At 58.7% G+C, this 11479-nt stretch overlaps 1 protein-coding gene across 2 annotated transcripts; it reads left to right on the forward strand.

Annotated features, from left to right (window-relative positions):
* Window positions 1-1431: 1431 nt before the first annotated feature.
* AK2 (adenylate kinase 2) lies at window positions 1432-8491 on the forward strand. Of its 2 annotated transcripts, XM_084497042.1 has the most exons (7): window positions 1432-1588; window positions 2168-2293; window positions 4008-4118; window positions 4220-4314; window positions 4862-4934; window positions 5530-5725; window positions 7672-8491. In XM_084497042.1, exons 1-7 carry the CDS (start codon window positions 1469-1471, stop codon window positions 7677-7679), a joined length of 729 nt encoding a protein of 242 aa, XP_084353168.1. In that variant the 5' UTR covers window positions 1432-1468; the 3' UTR covers window positions 7680-8491. The 2 variants fall into 2 exon arrangements, with proteins under 2 accessions (XP_084353168.1, XP_084353167.1); XM_084497041.1 differs by lacking the exon at window positions 7672-8491 and having other exon boundaries at window positions 5530-5929.
* The last annotated feature ends 2988 nt before the right edge of the window (window positions 8492-11479 follow it).

An 11479-nucleotide genomic window follows, 5' to 3' on the forward strand; every position in this document is an offset into this window, starting at 1 on the left:
GCAGGGGGTTGTTCCTCCAGCCCTGCACAAAACCATTCCCTGCTCCCTTGCACCCCCCCTCCTTACCGAGACCCACAGCCCCCCTCGGGAACGCTGAGCTCCTGCAGCACCCCACTGAGGCCCTGATGGCCCCCCCAGCCCATTACCTCAGCCAGCATCTAACGGGCTGTGCCCATGAACACCCCCCCCCCCACAACAAACTGTCCTCTGCGGCGGCTGCTTATCCTGCCCCAGCTCCCTGCCAGCCCCCAGCTGGGGGGGAGGGTTGTAGGGTGGCTGCATCCCCTAAATCCCAGCTCCCTCCTCTCCCCCCGTTCACAGCGTGGCCGTGGCAACAGCACCCAGCCGCGCTGCACTGCCTCCGAGCATCCTTCATCCCTCTCCCGGTGCAGAGCAAAATTCACCCCCTGCCCCCTGCCCGCTTCCCATCCCCGAGGCCGGGGCAGCCCCCCCGGATACCCCAGGACCTCACCGAGCCCCCGGTGTGCAGGCAGCTCGTCCCCAGGCTGCCGGTGCGCAGCGCTGCCGGCCTGCTGGCAGCCCGGCCCTGCCGCGGTGCTGCTCGCGGCCGCGCGTGCATCGCGTGCGCGGGGATCCTCTTGGGGGGGAAGAGTGCCAAAAATAAAAGCACTGCTTCCAGGGAAACCAGGCCGCCAGCACACAAAGGGCTGAGCAGCGCCCGGATGGCGGCTGCTCGGGGGAGCTGCTGGGGCTGCCTCTGCCCTCGCCGTGCTGCTGCCGGCCCCGGTGGGGTCCCCGTGGGTCCATCCATCCTGCGCTTGGACACGGCTGTGCTGCTCCATCCCGCACGCCGCAGGCTGAGCGGGGGATTTTTTTATTTTTTTTTTTTATTATTATTTTATTTTTTTCTTGTTAATTTACAGTTTTCTCTGTCCGGTCTCTGAGATGTTCTGTGCACGGGGTAAGTGCAGCGGGGGCCCTGCACGTGCCGGGGGCCCCCCATGCCCGCACAGCCCCGGTACAAACGGATCGGGGGGCACCGGGAGCTCAGCACCAGCCCCGCGCTGCCCCGGGGGGAGGCCACGCCCCCTAGTCCATAAACCCCGCCCCCTAGGTGTTAACCCCACCCACTCACCATAAACCACGCCCCCTGCCCACTAAGCCACGCCCCTGATGCATAGACTTAGTCTATCCCCTAAGCCCCGCCCCTAACCTTGGAAACACGCCCCCTACACTCTAAACCCCGCCCCCTAACAGCTAAGTCCCGCACCCATAATTTAAGCCCCGCCCACTAGCACCTAAGCCCCGCCCCTACCCTCTTGGCCCTGCCCCCTACTCCCGGACCCCTCAAGCACTGCCCACAGAGCCCCGCCCCCTAGCCGCCAAACCCCTCCCACTACCCTCTAAACCACGCCCCATTTCCTCCAAGCCCCGCCCCTCCCTCCAGGCCCCGCCCCCGGCGCCCATTGGCCGCGCGGCACGCGGCCGGCCCGGCGCAGTCGCGGCCATGGCTCCGAGCGCGCAGGCGGGGGGCGGCCGCGGGCAGGCCCCGGGCCCGGCCCCGAGCCTGGGCCGCGGGATCCGCGCGGTGCTGCTGGGCCCGCCCGGAGCCGGGAAGGGCACCCAGGTGCGGGGACAGCCGGGACTTCCCTCCCCGGCACCGTGCGGCCGGTACCGGGCCGCTTCCCCCGGCAGGGCCCAAAGCCTGCGGCCTACGGCGGGGCCTGGACAAAGGCCGGGCCGCGAGGCCTGGTGACCCGGGGGGGATGGGAGCGGCAACGGGGGGGGTCTCGGGCTCGGGGAGGGGGTCCTGGGGCTTTGAGGGGGGCATCCCGGGGCCTTGGGGGGGTCCAGGAGCCCAGGGAGGGGGTCCCGGGATTCGGGGGGGGGGTCTCGAGCTCCGGGGGAGGATCCCAGGCTCGGGGAGGGGGTCCTGGGCCTTCAAGGGGGGCATCCCGGGGCTCTGGGGGGGTAGAACCCGGGATCTGTGGGGTGTCCCAGGGCCCGGGGGGTGGTCCCGGGCTCCGGGGGGGGAACCCAGGCTTGGGGGTGTCCTGGGGCTCGGGGAGGGGGTCCCGGGGCTTCGAGGAGGTCATCCCGGGATCTGGGGGGGGTCCCGGGCTCGGGGGGGTCCCAGCCGCAGCCCCCCGGGGTCCCTCGGGCCGTGCCGCGTTGCTGAGCCACCTCCTCTGCTCCTGTCCCGCAGGCTCCGAAGCTGGCCGAGGCGTACTGCGTCTGCCACCTGGCCACCGGAGACATGCTGCGAGCCATGGTGGCCTCGGGCTCCGAGCTGGGCAAGAGGCTCAAGGAGACGATGGATTCCGGGAAGCTGGTGGGTAACGGGGGGTCCTGGGGGGGTCTGGGGTGGGGGGGGGGGCCTGGCTTCTCCTGCAATCGCAGCACCACAAATCCGTCCCTTAATAGGGGCGTAAGGAGAAAAAGCAGCAGTGGAGGAAGGGCAGGCTGTAGGGTGATGGCAGGGCTGGGGATTCCTGTGCCCCTGCAGGAGAAATGCTCTGTGAATACATCCACCCCCATCAAAACTCCTCGCCTGCCAGCAGCCCCTGTGCCCTGGGTTGGCTCTTTCTGTCACAGTGTTTACGTCTGTGGGGCGCTGCCTGGGCTGTGCCTTGTGAGCGCTGTTTGATGTAAAGGTTTGTCCTCAGAGCTGCAGAACGTTACGCTCATTCTCTGCAGCTCCTATCTCTTCCCGGGACATCCGGACCCCTGTGGGGCTGAAAACTCTGTTCAGAGGTTTCGGCTGCGTCCCAGCTCTTGTGTAACCGCTGCTCGCCTGTAACTGTGAGATGAAAATAGCCTTAAGAGTGTCACTGTGCTGCGTGAAGGACGCTTTGGATCCGAGAGTTAGCCTCCCTAGTTCGTTTTCCAAGGATTTAATTATCTTTCCTGAAATGACTGAAATCCCTTGGGGACACCTGAGAGACAGCAAACTGCAGTGACTTGCCCCAAAACTGAGCAGTGCGGAGCAGATCTTGGTTGTCACAGCTGGCTGTCACGGGCTCATAATGCCCAGAGGAGAATCTGCAGGCCCCAGGAGCCATGTGGCTTATCTCCAGCTTCTGCTTCAAGTGTGCATTGCAACACTGAGCCTGCAATGTCCCAGCTGGTTGTGAAAGATAGGGACGTTATCTGGCGGCACTGCTGGTATCTGCCACGTGTCTGTGGCAGCGGGCACCGGGCGCTCCACCGGTGCGTCCTGGTGGTGTGCTCTGGCTTCGAGTTATCTCACAGCCTGGAGCCTGGGATGGGTTTTTACGCTCGATTATGAACCGTGAACTCCTTCTCTGAGCGTGGTAATCAGGAGAGGACAGAAGGGACTTGTTGCTGGCTCCAAACTCCTCCCTGCTCGCATGCTTCCTGCGCCAGGGCTCGTGTTTATGTGCTGTGACAGTCTGGTCCTGAGTCCTGCTAGGTCACAGTGGTGTGTGCTGGAGAAAGCAGCACTGCTGCCGGTGAGGAGAGGTGGTTTTGGAACAAACACCCGTTGTTGGGGCTGCAGAACAGAAAGGAACTCATCCCACGGTGTGCTGAGGTCATGATGTAGGCGGGACTGCCCAGCAGGGCCCGAGCTTGTCAGCAGCTCTGCTGGCATTTACCTTCACACACAGCTCACGAGGGTCAATAAGGAACTCGTGTGTTTTACCTTCCCTGACCAGGATTACTTGGAGGTGTGTGTGAAGGTACAAAGTCACAGGAAATAAAGTGACGTTGCTACTGCTGTGTTGTGAGTTGTTTTTTTTAAAAAAAGAAGACATTAGGGAGTTTGTTGTAAGGTTGACGTCCCAAATGAGGCACGAAGTGTCCCATTAGCCATGCGAGGTGTCTCATTAGCCATGTTGACGCCCATCCCCAGCAGCATTTCCCTGACCTGGGCATGTCTGAGTGTGCAGCTTTTGCCCTGCTGGGGCTGCCTGTGGGATCGGGAATGGCTGTTTAAAACAAATAATAACAATAATAAAAAAATCTGGCATGCGCACAGAGGGCTCTGCATGTGAGATCAGGGTGTGCCCATCTCCGTTCCGCAGGTGAGTGACGAGATGGTGGTGGAGCTGATCGAGAACAACCTGGACACCCCTCCCTGCAAGAACGGCTTCCTCCTGGACGGCTTCCCGCGCACGGTGAAGCAGGCTGAGATGGTGGGTGAGCCGGGGCAGTCCCTGCCCAGGGGCATCTCCTTCCTCGGGAATCGGGGCTCCCTGGGCATCTGCCCCTCTGACTCGGGGTTTTTTTGTTGTAGCTGGATGAGCTCCTGGAGAAGAGGAGGGAGAAGCTGGACTCCGTCGTCGAGTTCAGCATCCCTGACTCCTTGCTCATCCGGAGAATCACCGGACGGTAACTCCTCTCTTCTGAATGCTCTGTGCCTGGGGTGGGGTTTCCCAGTTAAGGGAGGGTGTCCTTGTTTTGGTTCCCGTTGGTTATTCTCGTGGTGCTTAGGGCTGGCTGCGGTGCTGGTCTGTGTTAGATTCCTGCTCTGTTTGAGCCTGCCTTGCCGGGGCCAGCCTCGAGCAGAGCCCGTTGCTGATAGGAACCAGCGTCCTGGTGAGCCAGCTCATTGCAGAAGTGTTTGGGCACTGCTGAACATTCTGTCCAGGGTCAGGCGTGGCTGTGCAGACACAGACGTGCTGCTGTTACACCATCACCCTGTGTCCCTGGGAGCTAGCCTCTGTCCCCCCATAAAGCAGCCCTTCTCCAAAAGCAGCTGCTCTTATTTTTTCCAAGCACCCGAAGAAGCCGTTGGTACAGAAATAACCAGAAGATATTTTCCCAAAAGAGAGAGGCTAACTGTTTGCATTGCAGGTGTTTTTGTGCTGATGACTGGCACGATCAGGAGACTGCCCTGGCACCGGGCTCCTCTGCTGACACTTGCTTTCTGCCGTAGGCTGATTCACCCAGCGAGTGGCCGCTCGTATCACGAGGAGTTCAGACCCCCCAAAGAGCACATGAAGGATGATGTATGTGAGCTCCCGAGGCCGCAGCTTACCTTGCTTTGGGTTTAGCTGATGCTTTGCAGCTGGAAAAAAAAAAAAAACTTCTTTTTTCCTTCTCTTGTGCTTTCTGTCCTGCCTTTCTGGGGAGCGTGGGGAGCTGCCTGGGCAGCCTAGGCCGACGGCACCGCAGGGAGCGAGGCGTGGAGGGATGAGTGAGGGGCACGGCCCTCCTGCAGAGCTGGCCCAGGCTCTGCCACGTCACGACTTGGTGGCCTCTGTCCATAGCTGAACTTGCAGTGGGCTGCGCCTGATTTCCCTCCTGGGGAGCTCCTGTAGCTGGCGTTTGGTCCTGAGGATCCTTGGGCTTCTTTTAGCGAGCAGAGCGGTGCCTGGGGGAAAGACTGACGCTGAATCCTCTCTTCGGTGACAGCTCTGGGACTCGGTTCGATGCCCTGGGCTCGCCCTGCTCTCCTGTGCTCGCCTGGGGACTCGCCTCTGCAGCTCTGCCTTGTAGCCTGCCGTGAAGGAGGGGCGCAGGGGCTGTCAGAGCTGCTCGGAGAAGGGGGCAGCGCGCCAGGCTGCAGCAGCTAGCTGGAGACTGTCCCCTTGCTTCTCCCAGGTCACCGGAGAGCCCCTGATCCGCCGCTCGGATGACAACGAAGCAGCCTTGAAAACCCGCCTGAAAGCCTACCACACGCAGACCTCCCCCCTGGTCTCCTACTACAGCAAGCGAGGGATCCACACGGCGGTCGATGCCTCCCAGTCTCCCGACGTGGTGTTTGCTAGCATCCTGGCAGCCTTCTCGAAAGCAACATGTAAAGACCTGGTTATGTTCGTTTAGGGCTCCGTCCCAGGACGGGGCTCTCCTTGTCTGTCTCTCTCCACCTCTCTCCGTCTCTCTCTCTGTGTCTGTCCGTTTGGGGCCAGGGAGGGTGAAGAGCTAAGCAGAGTAGAAGAGGGAATGATGAAGCCCAAGGCAGGGCTTTGCCAATTCTCTATTAAACGAGCTGTTAACGGTCTCCATCTCGGTACGAGTGTCCGTTTGTGTGCACGTGTGGGCGGTTTGGCCCCTAGATGTCGCAGCGAGCCTGAGCACCGGCTGCCTGCTGCCAGCAGCGGGGTTTGCACCCCTGTGGGTCAAAAGGCTTTTGTTTCATCCTGGAGCTGCAGCTCCCCGGGGGAAGCAGCTGCACCTCCAGCTGTCCCTGGCTGCTGCACAGAGGATGAGCAGGAGATTGGAGATGAGGCCTGAGCAGCAGGGGGAAAGGTTTTCACAGGGTACCCGATAGGGGATGCTCTGTCAGCTGCAGGAAGCAAAATGGGCTTGTGGGGGGCGCCTGAAGGGCTGTGTGTGTCCTCGGGGGGAGCAGCAGCGGGAGGCAGAGCTTGGCTGTGAGCGTGTGCAGAGCTGGGTGAGGGTTTGTTCTTGTTGAATGTGTGGTATTCTGGGTGACACAGCAGTCTGTGAGAGCACATATCACTTTTTCCCCCATTCTGGTGGTGTTTGTAGGGCAAAAAAATGGGCGGGTGCGAGCTGGGGGTTCACTGTGGACCCTAAACCTTTTCCAGTTGAGGTATGGACCCCAATATAATGATTATTAGTGAGAAGGGTTTTTTAATGAAGTCTCTGGCCACAGCCAGGCAGTCTCCACATAGCAATTTGTCATGTCCTGAGGACAAGAAGTGGATCTGGGTGGTGGTTTCCTCACTGCCCTCTTCCCTTGACTTTGGCCAAGGAGGTGAAGACGTGTTTAGCTTCCCCTGATCCCAAAGTCTAAATAAAACCTTATTGCAAAACAAATGCTTTTTTTTTTTTTTTTTCAAGGCCTGGGAGACGCAGCTACTAACTGCTAGCATCACGTGCCCTTGAGCCAGTGCCCTTTGTTGTGAGCTCATGGAAATGTGCTCGTTCCTTGAGCAAATCGAGTAGCGCTGTCCGGCTGAGGGCACCGCGCGCTGTGCTTGGTGCCCGGGCACAGGGGAGGGGGTCGCTGAGCACCCTCCTCCCAGGAGATGCCACGTCTCCCTCTGCCCCGAGCCGCTGTGTGTCTGTAGCAGGTGCCCAGCCCTCAGGAAACCATTGCTGTTTTTCTTGGTAACTTCTCTTTTGGCTGAAAACGCCTCTGTCCTCGCACATCCTTTCCAGGGAAGCAGCCCTCTTCCCTTTCAGCAAACTGGAAATGATGCTAGAAACTGAAAGCAGTTGGTTTGTTGCTCTTGAAAGCATGTGAGTGTGGGGACAGGGGATTTGAAAGTAGCTGAGGGTGCTGGTTTCGTCAGCAGCCCGAGTTTCCACAGGTGGCTGTTACCTTGCCTCTTGTCTCATTTTCCTGTGAAAGGGCAGCCCCGCTGTGTGGAGGCCACGTGTGGGATGGGGGGGGCAGCATGGGGCTGCTGCACTCCACAGTAGTGGAAAATGTGCGTTGGGGCTGCCCCTGTGTCGGGGACTGTAAAGAAACCGAGTGGAGCAGCTTTTATCTCAGCATCTCAGGAGAGTCAAAGAAAACCGCGGCGCCCTGCGCGCTGCCGTGCTGGCAGGAGGGGTTCCTGGCCGGGTGGTGCCCCTGGACTTGGTTTTACCCCCCCAGCAAGATCCATGTGTGCTTCCCCTCTGCTCCTTCTCCCCTTCGTGTTTACTTTGCATCCAGCTCAACAGCCCTCTGCTGCCATAAACCGTGATTCTTTTTGTTTTGGTTTGGTTTTTGTTTTTGTTTTTGTTTTTTTCCCCTAAATCTATTTTTTTTGTTCCCATTTATTCCAGCTGAGTGACTTCGTGAACCAGATGAGAAACCGCCAAGCTGCACGCTGCTACATCACCCACTGCAGCCCTCCCCGGGGCAGGGGGGGCAGGGAGGGCAGCTGGGGGGGGGGATTGATGGGAGGGGGAGAGGAGGTGGAAGACAAGGGGGTTGGGGGTTGATTTGGTTGGTATTTGTCTGGATTTCTTACTCAGCAGAATCATTTTGAAGAGGAGATTACCTTCTCCTTAGGAATCGGTGTTTGGAAGGCAAAATAATTGTACAGAGAGAAAAAAAAATCCGTGCTGCAGCCCATACCCAGGTCCTTGGTGTGCTCGGAGGGGGGGGCTGGAGGCTGTCCCGGGCTCCTCCGGGACTTTCAGGGCTTTTCTTACTGCTCTTAGCTGGAAGCCACCGCAAGGTTTACCTTGATTCTAAAGCTGCTTCCTGTCAGCGAGGACCAAAATGAACAAACATCTCATTTCTGAAGTAGAAAGGGGAAAAAAAAATGCCATGGTATTTTCCTGGAAGTTTAGTTTTTCTTGTTCTGCTGCATTCCTCAACCCTCGGGGCACAGAGGCGGCTCGAGGTTTTTCTGCTGGTGAACTGAGGGGCTGCGGCTCTAGTCCAAGCCTGCCTTACCTGGCGTTGGGGTGGCTTTCCTGTGATCTCGACCAAGCTGGAATTCACATAATGCTGAAGAAATGCAAAAGAGACTTTCTTAATTGACTGCGTAAATAACACTTAATTGTTAGGGTTTTTTTTTTTGCATTTCTTTCTAGATCAAATGGTGCCTTGTCTAACCTCTGAATCAATAATAAAATAACCTCTTTACACTTCGTATCTGTTGCTGCGTCCTCCTTGACCTGCAGACGGTGGAAGAAGGGAAGCAGATGACAGCTGACTAACAATTGGATGGGGTGGATCCCCTGGCCTGATCCTATCTTGAGGATGTTTTTCTGCGCAGCTAAAAATGCGGCTTGTAATTCCTTTTATTTTCCCTGCTGAGAGTGCTCCGGTGCCTTGTATCTCCATAGCAATGGTGTCTGGCTGCTTGTCTCCCATTTCTTCGTGTCTGGCGCTGAAAGCACAGCCCCTGTGTATCTTGACCCCTCCTGGTCAGCACTTCTTTCAGGTATTTCCACAACTGATGTAATTCCTTGCCTTTTCCCCTGCCTCTCTTCTCACCGCTGGTGTGGGGATGAGCTGAGTTATTTTTCCTGCAGTAACTGCAAGCCAAATGTTGTCTCCTGGTTCTGCTCAATCGCTTTCTGCCTTTCGTACCCTCCACCAGCGCCTCACTCTAGCCACACAGGACAAAATCTGCTCTCATGGGGACTGAGAGCCTCTATACAGCCCCTGACCCTGTTGCGGGCTCTCAGAGGTATCCCAGAGGAAGGCTCTGATGTGCTGAGAGTCCTTGATTTCCACAGTGCCCTTGGTACCAGAGCTGGAGCCCTGCTTGTGTCTGGGGCTTTGATTTGGGCCCTGTGGACAGAGCCAGGCAGTGTGAGGCTGCCTCCTCCCGCATAATGGGGCGCTCGCTCCTCCGCCATGCAGTCTCCCCACGCCCCGGTGCTTTTATTACACCTCTACCTCTGATTAGCATTTTCCCTCTTTTGAAGGCAAGCTTGCGAGGCTGGCGCTTGTGGTGTTCCCTCGCTGCGTTTGATGATGGATGTTTGACTACGCTCTTCCTCCTCGTTTGGGATTCTGCCCTCTCCCCGCTTGCTGCTGCTCTCAAACCTGTTGTGCCTGCTCCTCCCGGCTCCTCCCGGCCTTCCACTACGTGCTGGGGAAAATTCTTGGCTCCTCCGAGCTGGGCTGCCTCCATCTCATCCTCATTTTACCAAATCTGAGGTATAAAAGGCGGCGTTGGGGTGCTGGGGGAGGCTGCTCGGCTCCCGTGCACCGTGTCCTCGGTCGCTGGATCTGTTCCGTGACCCGGCTCCGTCGCGCTGACCTTGAATGTTTTCCACAGCGTGTGATGCGCTGCAGGTGCTCTGAATTCCTTCTGTTCAACGATTCCACTCCAGCAAGCTGCTTATCAGGCACTCTTTTGAAAACTGTGTTCATATTTCATACCGCCAATTATTCAGCAACTATAAAAGGGGGAGAAATCCTATTTATAGCACAAGGACCAGCATCAAATAGGACACCGAATTCTTGCTGATAGAGGAAGTGACCTGTTCTCTAATGCAGCAATATTTCTGCTGAAAAGAAGCAGCATCTCGCGTGGGGGAAGGGAGGAGAGGCCCTGGGCCATCTCTTTACATTAAAGATGTGCTGCAGTCCTAAAAATCCATTATCTGCCCTTCTCCCTTCCTGATGAAACTGCGAGAGACTGCAGCAAAGCCTTTCGCTGGGGGTTTGTGGTTAGTAAGAAGGAGTTTGGCTCCCCAGGGGCTGAGCTGGAGCCAGTCTGAGGTTGGGGATCGATAGCTGGTCCCTGGCCTCGGCCTGGGGGGGGGAATGAATCCCTGCAAGGGCGTCTGGTGTGGGCACGTAGCCTAAATCCCTGCTGGGGTAGGGGCTGCGTGGGGGGTGGCACAGCACGGACCTGCGCACGGCCCTGTTACAGAAAGAGCACGGGGCTGGGGAACAAAATGTGAACGGGGAAGGTGAGAAGGGGGTGGGATGGGATGGGATGGGGATGGTTTGGGGATGGGATGGGATGGGATGGGATGGGATGGGATGGGATGGAGCTGTGCAGCTCTGCATGGAGAAAAAGGGTAACTGCTGGGGAGAAGAGGTCTGGGGAACAAGGGTAAATGCCAGGGAGAAGGGGATCAGAGAAAAAGGGTGAGTGCTGGGGAGAAGGGCACCAGGGAATAAGGTTAAATGCCGGGGAGCAGGGGACCCCCTGTTTCCCTGAGCCTGCTGCCCGTGACCATCCCTTCTCAGGCTTCTCCTGGCGTCGCTGCCCTTCTCCTCCTGCTCTTGCCCCGTCCTTCCTGAGGGGCTGCAGCGGGTGGTATGGGTACGGAGCGGACCCCCCCCGGGTGGCGGGGGCCCAGAGGATGGGATTCCCCCTCCTGTTGCTGTGGTAACCGTTGCGAAGGGCAGCGCGGTGCCAGCAGCGGTGCGGTGCGGCGGGCGGCTGCGCTGACATCACGGGGAGGTGGCGCGGGAGGGAGAGCGGGGAGACTGCGGAGGGACCGGGAGCTGCTGCGGGAGGGGGCTCCAGGCGAGGTAAGAGACCCCCCCCGGGGCAGCAGGGCAGGGTGGGCTCCTTGGGTGGCTGAGCTGTGAGCCTGCCTCAGCATCCTGCCGGCTCGGTGGTCCTCGGGTAGCGGCGGTGTTATACAATGCCCTAAACCTGGCAGGGCTGGGGTCTTAGGGATGTGGTCAGAGCCTGGCTGCCTGGTGCAGAAGCTCCAAGTGCAGCCCCCCAGGACAGCAGCGTGTGTGCTACGGACTGTGCTGGGAAGAGCTGGGTGTGTGAACCCCCCAGCGTGGGCTAAAGGGACCGCGGAGCAGCCCTAGTCCCTCTGGGGAAGGGGGCCAGCGTTCCCTCTTGGGGCTGGAATAGAAATCTTTGATGAAATGAAGCTGAAGTTTGGAGACCCAGTCTCCTTGAGCTGCATCGAGCTCACAGGAGGCTGTAAGCAGAGCTGCTGCACTGGAAGCGAGCCCAGTAGCGTGCACCAAACTACACATCTCCAGCAGCCCCTGCAGGAAGCAGTAGACCTGGGGAAAGCAGCCAGGTATGCATTTATTGCTGGGAGCTCTTTGGACGTGGATCCCAGGGATCCGCAGATCTGGGAGGCGAAGTAACAAAGTCCTTGAAGCGCTCCGGGTGGCGTGTCGCCTTTTAGCGTAGCAGTTGCG

This window comes from Aythya ferina (genome assembly GCF_964211825.1).
Source record: "Aythya ferina genome assembly, chromosome: 24".
Lineage (NCBI taxonomy): Eukaryota > Metazoa > Chordata > Aves > Anseriformes > Anatidae > Aythya > Aythya ferina.